The sequence below is a fragment of the Cololabis saira genome, chromosome 16, assembly GCF_033807715.1.
Source record: "Cololabis saira isolate AMF1-May2022 chromosome 16, fColSai1.1, whole genome shotgun sequence".
In the NCBI taxonomy this organism is placed as follows: domain Eukaryota; kingdom Metazoa; phylum Chordata; class Actinopteri; order Beloniformes; family Belonidae; genus Cololabis; species Cololabis saira.
Genome location: NC_084602.1, coordinates 38,705,584 through 38,723,403, shown reverse-complemented (window position 1 = coordinate 38,723,403; position 17,820 = coordinate 38,705,584). Strand labels below are relative to the sequence as shown.

Here is a 17,820-nt window from a genome sequence, read left to right as displayed (position 1 = left end):
TGAAAAACACCTCCAATTTTGTTTTTAAGTGTCTTACTAGTTATGTTTCCTATCATTGTGAATACAGGACTGTCTCAGAAAATTAGAATATTGTGATAAAGTTCTTTATTTTCTGTAATGCAATTAAAAAAACTAAAATGTCATACATTCTGGATTCATTACAAATCAACTGAAATATTACAAGCCTTTTATTATTTTAATATTGCTGATTATGGTTTACAGTTTAAGATTAAGATTCCCAGAATATTCAAATTTTTTGAGATAGGATATTTGAGTTTTCTTAAGCTGTAAGCCATGATCAGTAATATTAAAATAATAAAAGGCTTGCAATATTTCAGTTGATTTGTAATGAATCCAGAATGGATGACATTTTTGTTTTTGTAATTGCATTACAGAAAATCACAATATTCTAATTTTCTGAGACAGTCCTGTATATTGAAATGAAAAAAACCTCCAATTTTGTATTTAAGTGTCTTACTAGTTATTTTTCCTATCATTGTGAATACATTAAGAAAGTTTATGTATATTTTATTTAGCTTTTTAAATTTTTTAGAATTTTTTAGGTTTGTATAAAACTTTTCTCCCCCCTTTTTTTTAAATATGAGGGGGGTACAGAGGTCTCAGAAAAAAACAGACGAACAGGGAACACAGTACAATTACGGTTTTATCACGTTATTTCCCAGTTTACAGGTCTTCTGGTGGGAGTTAACACAACGCCAAAGAGGAGAGATATAAGATAAGAGATAAGATAAACCTTTAATAGTCCCACAGAGGGGAAATTTGCAGTTAACAGTAATGAACTTAAGAATAGTTAATTGTTGTCGCTCATAAATGTGGGAAAGAAAACGGAAATAAAAAGACTGGGGGTTGTAAAGGTCATCTTCTCATCAGTGAGCATCTCATTGAGTTCAACTCAAGGTTAAACTGAGAAACATTTACTGCCTCACTTTTTATTACGGTACAATTAGAAAAAGACTGAAGAAGTAGAATATAATAATATTAATTATGTCCTGATCAGGCTGATTTCTTCAATAAATCTTCTTCACAGCTCATTCCCTTCTCCATTAAACGATAGCAGTTTAGTTATTTACCTTTCTCTCATCCACCCGGTTCCCCCCGTACTCAGGCCGTGCTCCGGGAGTCTCGGGAGCTGCACGGAGACCTGGAATCGATGGCGGAGAAGGTGGACCTTCTGTCCGAGGTGCTGCAGGTGGAGACCATGAGCCAGCAGGTCTGTGAACTCAGTCGGCACACGGACGAGCTTCAGCAGAGCATCAAGACTCAGCTGCAGAGCCTGCAGGACGCCGACAAGGTCGGGACTAAAGCAACGTTCTGCTGCTTGTTCGTAACGTCGCTGTGCTTCGAGTTTACAATTCACACTCTGGAATATGGACTTTATTTCTAGAGCATGGAGGCGTTGGAGTATGAAGTCAAGGCTCTACACGTGGCGCTGGAGCAGGTCCAGGCCATGCTGACGTCCCCAGAACTGGCCCGGCAGAGCCTGAAAGAGCAGCTGGCCCAGAGACAGGTAAGGAAGGAAGGAAGGAAGGAAGGAAGGAAGGAAGGAAGGAAGGAAGGAAGGAAGGAAGGAAGGAAGGAAGGAAGGAAGGAAGGAAGGAAGGAAGGAAGGAAGGAAGGAAGGAAGGAAGGAAGGAAGGAAGGAAGGAAGGAAGGAAGGAAGGAAGGGAGGGAGGGAGGGAGGGAGGGAGGGAGGGAGGAAGGAGGAGGAGAAAAGGAAGGAAGGAAGGGAGAAAAGAGGAAGGAAGGGAGAAAAGGAAGGAAGGAAGGGAGAAAAGAGGAAGGAAGGAAGGAAGGAGGAGGAGAAAAGGAAGGAAGGAAGGAAGGAAGGGAGGAAGGGAGGAAGGAGGAGGAGAACAAGGGAGGGAGGAAGGAAGGATGGGAGAAAAGGAAGGAAGGAAGGGAGAAAAGAGGAAGGAAGGGAGAAAAGGAAGGAAGGAAGGAGGAGGAGAAAAGGAAGGAAGGAAAGAAAGAAGGGAGAAAAGAGGAAGGGAGGAAGGAGGAGAAGAAGGAAGGAAGGAAGGGAGGGAGGAAGGAAGGAAGGAAGGGAGGAAGGAGGAGGAGAACAAGGGAGGGAGGAAGGAAGGAAGGGAGAAAAGAGGAAGGAAGGAAGGAAGGAGGAGGAGAAAAGGAAGGAAGGAAAGAAAGAAGGGAGAAAAGAGGAAGGGAGGAAGGAGGAGAAGAAGGAAGGAAGGAAGGAAGGAAGGAAGGAAGGAAGGAAGGAAGGAAGGAAGGAAGGAAGGAAGGAAGGAAGGAAGGAAGGAAGGAAGGAAGGAAGGAGAGAGCAGGAGGAAAGAAGGACAGGAGAATGAGGTCATTTTGACCCAAAGACAGTACAAGGGTTAATCAATAACCTGGACTGTGAGCTGATTGTGATGATTGTGATGATTGTGATTGTGATTGTGACGGTTACGCCTGAACGTCCCTTGGTTTTCTCAGCGTCTTCTGGCCGACATGGAGAGCTTCAAGCAGCAGGTGCAGGCCGTGCAGATGTGCCAGAGCGCTCTGCAGGTTCCAGAGGAGGTGATGCCCAACCTGGCCATCTGCCGCACGGCTCTCCGTCTGCAGCAGGAGGCGAGCCAGCTGCAGCACGTGGCCATACAGCAGTGCAACATCCTACAGGTGCAGTGGGAGGCACAGTGGGACCGTAGTGCAGGGGTCGGCAACCCGCGCCTCTTTAGCGCCGCCCTAGTGGCTCCTGGAGCTTTTTCAAAAATGTTTGACCTTTTTTTTCTTTTCTTTTTTCCCTTTTTCTTCCTTTTTCTCTTTTTTCTTTTTTTTCTTATTTTTTCCTTTTTTTCTCTTTTTTTCTTCCTTTTTCTTTTTTTAATCTCGACATTTCGACTTTTTTCTTGAAATTGTACGTCAACATTATTCTCGACATTTCAACTTTTTTCTCGACATTTTGACTTTTTTCTCAACATTTCGACTTTTTTTCTCGAGATTGTACTTCAACATTAATCTCGACATTTTGACTTTTTTCTCGAAATTTTGACTTTTTTCTCGACATTTCAACTTTTTTCTCGAAGTGCATAATGAAAAAAAAATCTTCCCCCAGTTATAACTAATATAGAAACATGCAGCATGTGTTGTCTTCATTCTAAGGCTGATACAAGACTTTTCATTTTTTGCGGCTCCAGACATATTTGTTTTTTTCCGTTTTTGGTCCAATATGGCTCTAAAACATTTTGGGTTGCCGACCCCTGTCCTAGTGGATCAAAGCAAAGCCGGGATCCAAATATGACAAAGTTACTTCCTTTTTTGAATCCAGGAGGCAGTGGTTCAGTACGAGCAATACGAACAGGAAGTGAGGGATCTTCAGAGGCTGATTGAGGAAGCACATCGGGTCATTCAGGACCGACCGATTCCGACCAATAACATCCAGGAGCTGCAGGCTCAGATCCTCCACCATGAGGTGAAACACCTTCACTCACTCTTTTAACCCATAAAACTCCAAACGCTTACGCTGCTTCCATGAATATGTAGAAACTGTGTAGAAATGATGCAACAATAAGTGTCTTATTATTATGTCCTTTTATCAGCATGACCTGAGCAATATGATGGAATTAGACAACAGCACTTCATATCTATTGTCAATAAAATACGTCACTGTTCAAAGTTTGTTTTTATGGATACAAATAAAAGGTTTAAAATAAACGCTTTGCAAATAAAATAAACGCTGCAAACAAAAAGAAACGCTGCTGCAAATAAAAGAAACGCTGCAAATAAAATAAAAAAACGACGCAAATAAAAAAGCCACAACGGAAGTGAATTACTGGGGACTATTTTTGCCGATGCACCGGTGTTGCACATTAAAAATTACACGTAGCGACGTTGAACACTAACCTTTTCACTTATTTTCTCGTTCGTTGTTCTTCTTATTCCTCGCTCTTCTTATTTCTTCCTTTTCACTTACGTCCTCTTCGTCTTCTTTTCCTCTCACGTAAAAAACACCGGTGCATCAGCAAAAATAGTCCCCGGTAATTCACTTCCGTTGTGGCTTTTTATTAACATGGTTTTTTTTTTTGCAGCAGCAGCAGCAGCGTTTCTTTATATTTGCAGCGTTTCTTTTATTTGCAGCGGTGTTTGTTTTTTTATTTTCAGCGTTTATTTTATTTGCAAAGCGCTTATTTTATTTGCAGCAGCGTTTCTTTTTATTTGCAGCGTTTCTTTAATTTTCCGTAATGGCGGGTCTCGGCCACCGTAAAAAAAAGATGGAAAAAGGCATTTTGTAAAGTGAAAAGATAAACACACTCCCATGAAGATGATACCTATAAAAACACCCCCCAAAAAATGACGCCTTTAAACTCACCCACATTAATCTCCATCCACATAAATACAAAGTTGACATGTGACTCTAATCAATCAGGAAACGCGATCAGCTCTGTGTTTAGTTCAGATTTATAATCTGTTTCATCATTTTGGTAAATAAGAATCACCTCTTGTGCAAGTTCCTTGTTAAAGACGTGATTAACGAACATCTTCGCGACCCGCTTCGTGCTTCGTTTCTGAACAGGAGCTCGCCCAGAAGATAAAAGGTTACCAGGAGCAAATCGCTTCGCTGAATTCAAAGTGCAAGATGCTGGCGGTGAAGGCGAAGCACGCCACCATGCTGCTGACGGTGAGCGACGCTGAGGGGCTTCCTGAGGGGCTGCAGGACATCGACGCCGACGCATCCAAGAAGTCTTCAGAGAAGCCTGTCATAGTAGGAGAACATCATCCGTTACATAACACTCTAGCTCCTACGAAGCTGCTGTCATTTACTCTAATCTGGCTTTTTAAATTCTCTCAGCTAAACACCTCGTCTCCCCGCTCACCTTGCACGTCTGCTTCTTGTTTTCTCTCTTCGCTTGCATGCGTGTCAGATGACGGCTGGCCGCTGTCACACTCTGCTGTCGCCTGTAACCGAGGAGTCGGGCGAGGACGGCACCAACAGTGAGCTTTCCTCTCCTCCTGTGTGCCGCTCTCCTTCTCCTGTCACTCACAGCGAAGCCGCTGTCTCCAAGGTATCTGCTGTCTGCCCTCCTTCACACTATTTCAGTTTCTCAAGTCTGCCTTAATTCCAGAAACCTCACAAATTCTGGTTCTGATTCCCTCTCCCTTAAAGTTATTCTATGCAACTTCTGAGAGCTAGCAAGATTTGAAAGTGGCACCTCCTCTAAGCCCCGCCCCCCGCCCCCACCCACGAGCGCTCCGTCCAAAGCCACGCCCCCACGAACGCGCATTATTAAACATTTTGGACAGCACATTTACAGCAAAACTACCCCATGTCTCATTCACCTGTAAGCAAGGCCGGTTTTAGGGGGGGGCAGGGGGGGGCGAATCCGTATCATTCGGACCGAATGGGCGGGGCTTAGAGGTGCCTCTTTCAAATCTTGCTAGCTTATCAGGGATCAGGGATTTGTTGCATAGAATACCTTTAATGCATGCGCTTGATAAATGTAATAATAATAATAATAATAACTAAAGCTGTGCAGAATATTTTCCTGGTGCTGCAACTTCGCCATGACTACAGAAGAGTATCAGGGCCATGCAGGAGAAAAAATATTTGAGAGAAGAGAGAAGAGATTTGAGAAGATTTTTTTTTTACTGTGCACTTGGAGAAAAAAGTGGAAATGTCGAGAAAAAAGTGGAAATGTCGAGAAAAAAGTCGAAATGTCGAGATTAATGTTGAAATACAATTTTGAGAAAAAAGTCAAAATGTCGAGATTAATGTTGAAATACAATTTCAAGAATAAAGTTGAAATTTCGCCTTTTTTCTCGACATTTCGACTTTTTTCTCAAAATTGTACGTCAACATTATTCTCGACTTTTCGACTTTTTCTCGACATTTCGACTTTTTTTTTCAACATTTTGACTTTTTTCTCAAAATTGTACGTCAACATTATTCTCGACATTTAATCTTTTTTTCTCGACATTTCGACTTTTTCTCGACTTTTCAACTTTTTTCTCAACATTTCGACTTTTTTCTCAACATTTTGACTTTTTTCTCAACATTTCGACTTTTTTCTCAAAATTGTACGTCAACATTATTCTCGACTTTTCAACTTTTTTCTCAATATTTCGACTTTTTTCTCGAAATTGTACGTCAACATTATTCTCGACATTTCAACTTTTTTTCTCGACATTTCAACTTTTTCTCAACATTTCAACTTTTTTCTCGACATTTCGACTTTTTTCTCGACATTTCGACTTTTTTCTCGAAATGCATAATGAAAAAAAATCTTGCTCCTCTTAAATATTATTTTTATTTTTCTCCTGCCTGGCCCTAATTCTCTTCCGTACCATGACCGATGTATTTTGTGTTTATTTTAATTTCTGAAGACGGGGCGTGGAAGGCTCACTCGAGCTCCGATCCAAGAGTTATACGATCCCACATTCGAGTCTGTGGCCCACCTAGATGATCTGCAGCGCTCGTGGGAGACTTTAAAGAATGTGGTACGTTTAAAAATAATAATAATAATAATTCGTGACCTTCATGGAACTTCAAACTGGAGTCTCATATTTTCTGATTCATGGACTTCCAGATCAGTGAGAAGCAAAGATCTCTGTACGAAGCTCTGGAGAAACAGCAGCATTACCAGGGTTCCCTCCAGTCCATCTCGTCTAAGATGGAGACGCTGGAGGCAAAACTCAGCGAGCCTGTCGCCGCGGACCGGAGTCCAGACAGCCACATGAAGCTGCATGAGGTGAGTCCTGACACAAATACCACTCAAATATCACTCAATGTTACAAAGTCCACGGATCCCCCCTCCCTCTCTTTTCTTATTTCTCTCTTTCTTCCTCCTTTTTATCTATTTATTTACTTTTCCTTTGTTTTTTGCATTTTTTTTTTGTTTTGCTTTGGCTTTTTTTCCTGTTTTTTTTCTCCCCTTTTTATTCATCTATTTTTTAATTTATACTGTTTAGCTTTAATACTTAAATATTACTTAAAATAGTTTTCATTTATTTGTCATTATTTTCGTTGAATTGTCTAATGTTCTGTTCTTGAATAAAAAAAAAAAACATCCTAGGAGGTAGACTGTATATCTTTTTTTATTCCTGTTCTGCTGTGCCTTACCCCCTTATAAAATATTAAAACAATGTTACAAAGTCCAATTTCATCATCTTTAAGAATAAAAATAAGAATTATAATTCAGAAAAGGCTTAAATTTATATTAATAAGGTTTTACTTTCTAATGTTTCATCAGCAAAGTCTTTAGGTGTCAATATTGATGAGAAACTTTGTTTTAAGAATCATTGCGAATTTGTGTGCATGAAGGTCCCAAAATCCTTGTGTATCATAAAAAAGGTTAAACCCTTTTTAAAAGTAAGCACTTTATTAACTTTGTACAACAGTTTAATTTATTCCCATATCTCTTATTGTAATTTTATTTGGGCTAACACTTATCCTTCTTTTTTACAACCTATTCATAGACTCCAATAATCTTTTGTAAGAATTGTTACTAACTCTCCATGTTTAACACCATCCACACCTCTGTTTAAAAAACTACAAATACTAACAATCTACGATGTGAATAAGTATCAAACAGGAATCCTGATATATAAAGTCATATGCTCTCCGTTAACTTTACCCAGACATAATTCATAATTACTTTTAGTTTAATTCTTATTATTATCATTCATACTCCACAAGAAGAAGGAATGATTTGCATATCCCCTTCTGTAGAACCACAGTTAAATTTTCATTTATGTATCAAGTTGTTGTGCTGTGGAACAATTTAAAACATCTAAGTGAAACATGCTCAACATTATCTGCAACCAAAAGAAAGCTGAAAAAAAGTTTATAGATTTTTAATATATCTGTGTTTTTCATTTACCATTATTCAAATATATTTCTAAGCTATTTAATTATATTCTGAAGTATCGTATAACTCTTGAGTTACCACAACAAAAATATGTGACATGTGTCAGGCTGCAGAGCGTTCTCAGACTCCACAACGCTCTCATTTGGGTGCAAAGCAGACAAACTGATGGATATTTATTGGCGATATGACGTTCCGACAGGTTGTTTATGCACGTTAATTCATGTATTTCTCATCTGATGGTTTGCAGGGCCTGCTGGAGGAGATCCAGAGCGTGCAGGGGGAGATCAACAGGCTGCAGACGAGCTTCACGGAGGACATGGCTGCCAACGCCGTGGACTCGGAGATGGCCGACAGGCTGGCGATGCAGTCGTCCCTGGCCGTGCTGGCGGAGAGGATGGCAACGATCCACATGAAGGCTTCAGGAAAGCAGCAGCTGCTAGAGGTTTGTCATCACGACGCTGCAGAGCTGCAGAAACGTAGTTTACTTCAGGCTTCACCTTTATTTCAGCATTTACCAGCTTAACGAGAATGCAGTGGTTTGAAAATAAAAATGAACACAAATTTATAACCAAAAAGTTGCTGCAAGAGATTGATACGATGAGACGCTACGGACAGATGTAATCGGTAAATATTGATCTGATCTGCTGCAGGAGCACGCCAGCGACCGCCTGGAGGGTCAGCGCCACGAACAGGCCATACAGATCTATCGTTTCCAGGCGGATGAATTAGACCAGTGGCTGGCCAGAGCCCGCGATGCGGTAACCGTCATCCTGGAACCTGAACCTGCAGAGGAGACGGAGGATGAAGATCAGCTGGATGAGTGTCAGGTGAGAGCTCCCCCTGCTGTCCACTCAGAATAACACACATGGTCTCGTTCGTCAATCTACAGAAGAGTATTAAGCCTGGATTATGGTTCTGCGTTAAACCAACGCAGAGCACACGCCGCTGCCGTGACGCCGTCGTGAACCCTTCGGACTTCTCTGTCACTCCATTTCGCCACGATGCAGTACCCCCCGTGACCGCTAGGCGGTGCGATCTTTTCCTGAATGGATTATCCGGTCACAGTGAATCAAAGAGATAAGGACAACTATTGTGCAAAAAAACAAAACAAAAAAAATCACACACACACGAAGAAAAGAGCATTGCGGCGCAACCTGCAGCGCACACTCGGCGTTGATTTAACGCAGATCCATAATCCAGCCTTTAGGGCCAGGCAGGAGAAAAATACAAATATTTTAGTGGAGGAAGATTTTTTTTTTCATTATGCACTTCGAGAAAAAAGTCGAAATGTTGAGAAAAAAGTCGAAATGTCGAGAATAATGTTGAAGTACAATTTTGAGAAAAAAGTCTAAATGTATTTCATCTTTATTCTCGAAATTTCGACTTTATTCACGGAATTTCGACTTTATTCACGAAATGTCGACCTTATACTTGAAATTGTATTTCAACATTAATCTTGATATTTCGAGTATTTCTCGAAATTGTATTTCAACATTATTCACGAAATTTCGACTTTATTCACGAAATTTCAACTTTATTCACGAAATCGTATTTCAACATTATTCACGAAATTTCGACTTTATTCACGAAATTTCGACTTTATTCTCGAAATCGTATTTCAACATTAATCTCGACATTTCGACTTTTTTCTCAAAGAGCACAATAAAAAAAAATCTTCCCCTCTCAAATATTTTTTCTCCTGCATGGCCCTAATTCTCTTCCGTATGAATCACTGTTTTCCTGATGAACCTTGATGGAGTATGAGGATAATAAATTGAATTGAACCCCTTCATCGTCTTTACAACACAGCAAAACTATGATTGTATTCAGTAAATCCGCGCCGTTACGACGGAGGTTTCAGCCAACCGGATTGTCAGGGAACTTCTGCAAAACCCGTTTCTGGACGTCCAGTCGCAGTTAAGCACGCTAATGCAAACCAAAAGCAGATTATTTATCTTATACATCTTATCTCTGCGTGTTTTCCTTCTCACATTACGTATGGATCATCACAGGGGGCGGGGGGGATTTCCAGAGAGTAAACAGGAGCATTAGCGGCGTTAGAGCTGGAGCGCTAAGCGACTGCAGCACTAGTCTTAAGAAGATTATGCAGAGGTGTCTGTGGGACGGGGGGGGCGGGGTGGATCATGGACAGAACCCGCTGTGGGATTGGTGCCGGCGGCAAAGCTGCTTGGATATCCAAGTGGGGGAATTGTAGAGTCCAGGAAGGAAGAAACAGGAGGGTGGCACAGTTAGATTAACCTGCTATGAGTGGCTATGCTATTAGAGCCAAACATTGGCCGATGGGTGGTGGGAAGTTGTTTGGACCTACGATGGTGTTCAGAGCAGGAGAAGCTGTTTTCAGTTTGACCAGGAAGACAGCCGGAAGGCATGGAGCGTGACGGATTAGTGGTAATATGGTGCACGGGAGGCGAGGATGGAAAGGTGGGCCAAGGATGAGAGTCGTCTCTGTCCGGTGGCCGGGGAGAGCTGCTAGAGCCGGGGGCTCGGCCCAGGCCGGGGGGTGGGACCCGTGCGGGGAGAAGAAGACACCATGTTTGAGTCTGCCGCTCTGCTCCTGCTGATGCAGAGCATGCTGCTGGAGATCGAGGAGAAGGTGCTGGCGCTGTCGGAGCTGACGCTGCGCAGCGAGAGCCTGCTGCTGGAGGGCCGGGCCGGCACCAGGGAGGAGGCCGAGCAGCTGGCCCAGAGGCTTCGCACCCTGAAGGGCGGCCTGATCGAGCTGCAGCGGATGCTGCAGGACAAGCAGAGCGGCATCCAGGTGAGACGGCTGCAGTCACTGACTACGTTTCCATGCATCAATAACCCATGTAAACACCAATAACCCCTTTGAATAACCTGAATTTGCTCAAATTCTGGTTTTTAAAAACCCCAATATGACCCCTGGGTTACTCCTTTTAAAACCCAAATATTTGGTCATCTAAACACCAAACGGAATATCCCCATCAAACAGAACATGAAGTTGTTTTCTGCGCATGCTCTGTTCACAAGGAATCCTGCGGTGCGTCCGAAATCCCGTACTAAACAGTATATACTAAAAAGTATACTTAGATTTGGCACACTTTTGAATAAATATGAGTAGTGTGCATTAATTCAGACGTACTATTAAGAGCGCACACGTCACTTCCTGCCGTAGGGAGGAAGTGCTGTGTAACAGCAGCAGTAGCAGCTCCGCTCCGCTATTTCCTGTTTATTCTGGCCGAAACAAGATGACATTATATAATATTATTATATACGAATATTATAATATTAATATTATGTAATAATATTATTATACTTAATATTATACTTATGACATATACGTATCACTTAGCAACCAAACACCGCTGCATTGCATTGTGGGAAGTTTCTGCTCGGCTAGTGTCCATCAATCCACACTCAAAAAATTCTCCAGAATGAGTATGGATAGCGCTACTATTGAGTACGTTCTAATGTTTCGGACGCAATTAAAAATCTCGCACACTCATTTTGCTACTCATTAGGGTGGAAGTATGCGATTTCGGACACAGCCCTGGTCTTTTGAGTCCAGGAAGTTTTTATAAACACAGAGAAACCAAGACCAGGAGGAGACTAATCACTTCATAAATGTAATGAAGAATATGAACATTTCTGCATTTGTAGACGGTAGAAAGAACCGGGATAGAGAGATTTACAAAAAGTTGCGTGAAGCAGCATTTGTTTCGAATTTGGATACAGGAAGAAGAAGCGGAAATGAGGGGAATTGCGTCATGACGTTCTCCGTGCGTTGCTGGTTTGATTACCATGTAAACGGAATATTCAGAATGTTTCAGTAACCGGAATATTAGCAATAACCCGAATTTTAACTGCATGTAAACGTAGTCACTCAGCCTCCTCAGACTGAAATCAGGGTGTAAATTCTGTCATATGTGTTTAATTCGCTCCCGAAGGGCTCGCTGCAGGAACCGGACGACAGCGAATCGGACTCCAGTCTCTCCCAGAGTCCCAGCGTGCAGGACTGGCTGGCCCAGGCCCGGACCACGCGCTCCCAGCAGCACCAGGACAGTCTCCAGCGGCAGAGGGTGAGGCTCGGGGGGGAGACATTATATCCTAAATATCGTCTTCAACGAACCTTTATCACCTGAGGAAAACAAGACGAGATGCAAGGAAAATGCTGGTCATGTGACGATAACCATAATTAAATATATAATGCAATATCGTAGAGTAATAAAAACCAGACTAAATTGTAGATTACAAAATAAAAAACTAAAAACTGCTAAAATGTGTCTTCATTTTTGTTGACCAAAACGAGACGAAATGTTCTAACAAAGATCCTTAATGTCCATATTTTCAGTAGTTTCTCTGGTTTAATGTCCATGTTTTCAGTAGTTTCTCTGGTTTAATGTCCATGTTTTCAGTAGTTTCTCTGGTTTAATGTCCATGTTTTCAGTAGTTTCTCTGGTTTAATGTCCATGTTTTCAGTAGTTTCTCTGGTTTAATGTCCATGTTTTCAGTAGTTTCTCTGGTTTAACGTCCATGTTTTCAGTAGTTTCTCTGGTTTAATGTCCATGTTTTCAGTAGTTTCTCTGGTTTAATGTCCATGTTTTCAGTAGTTTCTCTGGTTTAATGTCCATGTTTTCAGTAGTTTCTCTGGTTTAATGTCCATGTTTTCAGTAGTTTCTCTGGTTTAATGTCCATGTTTTCAGTAGTTTCTCTGGTTTAATGTCCATGTTTTCAGTAGTTTCTCTGGTTTAATGTCCATGTTTTCAGTAGTTTCTCTGGTTTAATGTCCATGTTTTCAGTAGTTTCTCTGGTTTAATGTCCATGTTTTCCGTAGTTTCTCTGGGTTAATGTCCATGTTTTCCGTAGTTTCTCTGGTTTAGTTCTGCTGGGTGACGTTAGTCCTCAATCCCAGTCGCTGCAGCAGGAATCAGATCCAGAAGATGCAGCTGCAGAATTAGAGGCTGATGCCGTTAACGCAGAGCTCTAGTTAACGTCAATTAAAAACAAAGTTACAGAGAGAAACGCAGGGATCTGCTCTGGGGCTGGAGAAGAAGAAGAAGAACCATCTTTGGATCCACTTACCTACATTGACCTGGAAAAGAAAACCCAATGTGTCGTCGGAAAAGTAAAAGATGGGGAGAAATGTGGAAAAATAAATATGTTGTAAACTCAAATTAGAGTCTTCTGTATCTGGAATGAATGTATTCTTGAGTCTATAAGGTAACAATAATATAATAATGAGATAACCTTGTTTGAATTGTAAAATGGGTTTGGCTAAATACAATCTTTGACTAAAACTAGACCAAAATGGACAATTCTGACTAAAATAAGACTAAAATGCTCAGACTTTTAGTCGACTGAAACTTGACACAACTAAAAGGAGAATGAACGTGACTAAAACTAATAAAAACTAAAATGATAGCTTGACCCAAAGACTAGACTAAAGCTAAAACTGAAACTGGCTGACAGAAACAACACTAGTGGCAACATTTGACCCGACGGCTGATGTTTCTCCTCTGTTTCTGCAGGAGCTGGAGGAGCAGCTGGCCGAGCAGAAGAAGCTGCTGCAGTCCGTCGCCAGCAGGGGAGAGGAGATCCTCATCCAGCAGGCGTCTCCCAGCAGCGGCAGGTACCACGTCACCCCACGCATGCACACTAGCTGAGCTCGGCCCCTGTAGTACACTGAAGTCGTGTATCGTCTCTCCTCAGCACCACGGAGCCCTTCTCTCCGGAGGCTCTGGCCGAGGCCGGACGGGAGCAGATGAGGCACCGATGGGAGAGTCTCCGGCGGGAGCTGAAAACCAAACTGCAGCTGCTGCAGAAAACCCTGGAGCAGGACCAGAAACAGCCGGTACGGCGTGGCAGCGGTACCGTCAGCCGGATCCGTGGCAGGAAAAGAGCTTATTTAAAGTCTTTCCCTCTTTTTTTTTGCAGGTTTTCTCCAGAGTTTCTCGCGTGACCTCCGCCGGGTCGCCGTTCAAAGGAGAGACCCGGGCGGATAAATCCTCCCTGAAGACCCTGTACAACAGCTTCAGACAGACCGTGGAGGATATGACCATTCAGGTTCTGGTGCTAATATAGACTTGTAGTCAAGACCGCCTTAACTAAGACCAAAACACTCCCAAGACCAGAGAGAATCAAGACCAAGACTAGTTCGGCTCCAGACCAAAACAAACCTAGTAAAGAGACACAGGTGCAGACAATCAGAACCGATGGGAAACAAGAACAAACAAGAACTCAAACACAAAGACAATGATATGCAAATATTATTCATATATTTATTCAAACAAGGCCATTATAAACACGAAACTGTAATTTAAATACAGACACATTTTTTTTCTTTTTTTCTTTAACCTTTATTTAACCAGGAAAAATCCCATTGAGATTAAAAACCTCTTTTCCAAGGGAGACCTGGCCAATATAGGCAGCAGCAATTACAACACATAGTTATAAATGACGGAAAACACCAACAGATAAAATACAATTAAAATAAAATTAAAAAAGCAAGCAAATCACAAAAAACAGGTACATGTAATGGAGTCGGCCTCAAGTATTTTCAATTTAGATTTAAAATTTCTCAGAGAAATTAACCCTGTTAGCCTCCAGTCATATTGTAATATGTTCCAGGCTGAAGGAGCAGAATAAACAAAGGCTCTTTTACCCAGTTCAGTACGGGCAAAAGGAACAGAGAGCAACAGGTCGTCTTGTGAACGTAGCAAGTAAGAACCAGGACTTCTCTGTCCAATCAAGGAGCAGATGTAAGAAGCAGCAGACCAAGCATTGCCTTATATATAAAAGTTTACCAATGACTGAGAAGACCATCCAACCCCAGAGTAGAACTCACAGTGATGTGTCAATGGTTTACAATTTGTAATGAACCTCAGGGAAGCAGAATATGCAGTATCGATCATATGAAGACATTTAGCAGAAGCATTCATGTACAGAATATCTCCATAATCTAGTACTGGTAAAAAGGTAGCAGCAACAAGTCGCTTCTCAGCATTAAAGGAAAAACACAGCTTATTTCGAAAGTAAAAACCCCAATTTTATCCTCAGTTTCTTCACAAGTTTCTCTATATGCTGCTTAAAAGTGAGGGAGTCATCGATCCAGACACCTAGGTATTTATATTCATTTCCCTCAAGAGTGGTCACTGAGGGGATAACCTGTGGCCTGATCCTAGAATCGGAGAAGAGCATAAGCTTCGTCTTATCTGCATTGAGAATGAGCTTCAGCTGACGTAATGAATGCTGGACAACAGCAAAGGCTTTCTGCAAGGATTCAATGGCCTTAAGCAGAGTAGATTCACAGCAATAAATAATTGTGTCATCAGCGTAGAAATATAAATTAGCATCTGTCAAATTTAGATCCAAGTCGTTGCAGATGCACCAAAACATTAAATCAGATGCCAAATACAAATAGTTTACAAAACTGTACATTAACCAGAGGGAGAACTGCTGATCACCAGATTCTGTCACCTTGGTGTGTAACGACATCTCAGTTATCAGAGACCGAGACCAAAGACTGTTGGGACTGTGACAAGACCAAAACCACAAAAAAGTGGTGTTGAGACCAGGACCGGTCTTGAAAACTACAAATCTAGCTAACTATAATATATATTTAAACGCTGGTGTAAAAGGAAAGGCTTCTGATGATCTTTGTGTGTCACAGCCCCGTGATGGAGGCGAGACGGCGGTGGCAGAGATGGAGCAGCAGCTGTACACAGCCGTGTCCTCCACCTCCTCCTGGCTGGACGGAGTGGAGAACAATGTGTTCTCCGGGCCGGTGCTGCTGGCGGAAAACGCCGAGACCCAGCTCCAGAATCAGGAGGTACAGTACGGCCGAGCCGAACCCACGCAGCTTCATCCGTCACCGCAGCTTCATCCAACCGGCTGTGATCCGCCGCAGGTCCTGGAGAGCGACGTGAGACACGTGACGGAGGAGGTGAAGTTCTGCCAGGCGCTGCTGTCCGGGTCGGCGGGCCTGGACCAACGGGACCGGCTGCTGCTGGAGGAAAACCTGCACTGCCTGACGGAGCGGCTGGGAGCTCTGGGCGGCGCTCTGGGCCAACGCTGCGACCACATGAGGACCAGAGCGCAGGAGCTCACCGCCTACCAGGTTCTCCTCACATTTGTAGTGATCTTGATTGGATTAGGGCCCGAGCATTTACTGTACAGTGTGAAGGCCCTATTGTATCTGTAGGAAATGGTTTTGTTTTTCTCATTCTCGTTTTTCTTCCGACGAAATCATGGCCTTTTTTCCCCCTAAACGTGCCCCAAAAGTCACCAAATTTTGCATGCAAGTCAGGCCTGGCGAAAAATTTGATATTTAATAGTTTGCATTAACAGCGCCCCCTCTGAAAAGTTTGTGCCTCAAGCCCCACAATACGGTTTGACGTACATGTACGGAAATCGGTACACACCTGTATCATGTCCCAACTTAAAGAAAACAGGAAGTCCGTCATTGTGAATTAATCGTGTCATTTTGGCACAATTTATGCCATTTCTTCGGGCGTTAATGCAGCCCGAACCGTAACGTGCACCCAGGTGTGTTATACATCAAAATGTGCGTGTCGATCCTGCAACGATGGGCATTACTTTTCTCAGTCAAAAGCATTACTGTGGCAACGATAGAAAAAGCGCGTCCCCCTTCTTCTGGTTGGTCCATAATTGATAGTTCCTACTTTCTGCCATAACTTTTGAATGGTTTGACATAAATAGTCGTGGGTGGTGTCATCGGACTCGGTTTTGAGTCCTTGACCGTAATTGGTGCAAATTAGCCCCGCCCCTTCTTCTGATTGGTCAATATTTGATAGTTCCTATTTTCTGACATAACTTTTGAATGGTTTGACATAGAGTCGTGGATGGTGTCATTTCTGATATGCTTATGATGATAAGCGATTATGAGTTGAGTTGAGTTTTATGTGAACAGCAAAGGCATTTTTTTATAGTATTATTGACCTAGGAATGTGGGTGGAACCCGGGGGGGGGGGGGGGGGGGGGGGCGGTGGCCATGAGTGCAAGGGCCCGTTCATCGCTGCTTGCAGCTTTAATTTGCTTTGTTTCATTAAAGCGCCGGTTTTTGCTGCTTAAATTGTTTCAGCTGGTAATTCTGACACTTTTTTAACATCTTTTTTAATGATGAGTATCCATGACAACGAAATAGACGATGAGAGGAAGGAGGAAGATGTTTAAACCGCGTTTTTCTCCAGCACAAACCTTCCTCACAACCTGTGTTTATCCGTATCATCGATGTTTCCCTCTCTAGATGTGAAAAGTTCTGTTACACTGCAAAAACTCAAAATCTCAACAAGAATATTTGTCTTATTTCTAGTTAAAATGTCTTATTTTTGGTAAAAAAAAATCTCATTACACTTAAAACAAGACTCATTACTGGAAAAAACGAACGATTTTTCACTTAAAATAAGTAGAAAAATCTTGTTCCACTGGCAGATTTTTCTACTTATTTCAAGTGAAAATCTACTTGAAACAGGTGAAAATTGTAGTTTTTTTCCAGTAATGAGTCTTGTTTTAAGTGTAATGAGATTTTTTGACTAAAAATGTGACATTTTAACTAGAAATAAGACATATATTCCTGGTAAGATTTTGAGTTTTTGCAGTGTAGGATCTGGGTCCGTTTAGGGTTCTGCTGGATCTGGGTTTGGTTCTGGTTCTCTTAGGATCTGGGTTAGGATTAGGATCCTGCAGATCTCTGGAGCTTTCTGCTGAACCTCTAACTTTTTAACCGTTTTTTATATTATATAAATAATATTTTCATACTGTAATACACCTCGTACTGCCGTCCCTTCGTATATTTCACCAAACATTTGTTTTCTGCCTCACACAGACGGAGCTGCAGCTCCTCCAGACGGCTCTGATCGAGACCAAGTGTCACATCCTGCAGGCGCTGGCCGGAGCGATGGACCGACCCGCCTCCAGGCAGCTGGAGGTAAGAGCACGCCACCTCAGGGGCAAACGGGGGACATAACGGGCCTGGACGTGGTTCTGAATCTGGTCC

At 42.3% G+C, this 17,820-nt stretch overlaps 1 protein-coding gene across 1 annotated transcript in view; it reads left to right on the top strand.

The window, feature by feature from the left end:
• Window positions 1-17,820, top strand: part of syne1b (spectrin repeat containing, nuclear envelope 1b) — a 191,224-nt gene that overhangs the window by 122,038 nt on the left and 51,366 nt on the right. The window contains exons 84-101 of the mRNA XM_061743971.1: window positions 1,127-1,312; window positions 1,406-1,528; window positions 2,458-2,640; window positions 3,290-3,433; window positions 4,535-4,723; window positions 4,884-5,024; window positions 6,343-6,456; window positions 6,546-6,707; window positions 8,074-8,268; window positions 8,477-8,653; window positions 10,414-10,605; window positions 11,753-11,884; window positions 13,334-13,434; window positions 13,515-13,656; window positions 13,740-13,868; window positions 15,475-15,633; window positions 15,712-15,921; window positions 17,650-17,751. Of these exons, the coding sequence (XP_061599955.1) occupies window positions 1,127-1,312; window positions 1,406-1,528; window positions 2,458-2,640; window positions 3,290-3,433; window positions 4,535-4,723; window positions 4,884-5,024; window positions 6,343-6,456; window positions 6,546-6,707; window positions 8,074-8,268; window positions 8,477-8,653; window positions 10,414-10,605; window positions 11,753-11,884; window positions 13,334-13,434; window positions 13,515-13,656; window positions 13,740-13,868; window positions 15,475-15,633; window positions 15,712-15,921; window positions 17,650-17,751 (2,781 nt within the window). The remainder of the gene's footprint in view (window positions 1-1,126; window positions 1,313-1,405; window positions 1,529-2,457; window positions 2,641-3,289; window positions 3,434-4,534; window positions 4,724-4,883; window positions 5,025-6,342; window positions 6,457-6,545; window positions 6,708-8,073; window positions 8,269-8,476; window positions 8,654-10,413; window positions 10,606-11,752; window positions 11,885-13,333; window positions 13,435-13,514; window positions 13,657-13,739; window positions 13,869-15,474; window positions 15,634-15,711; window positions 15,922-17,649; window positions 17,752-17,820) is intronic.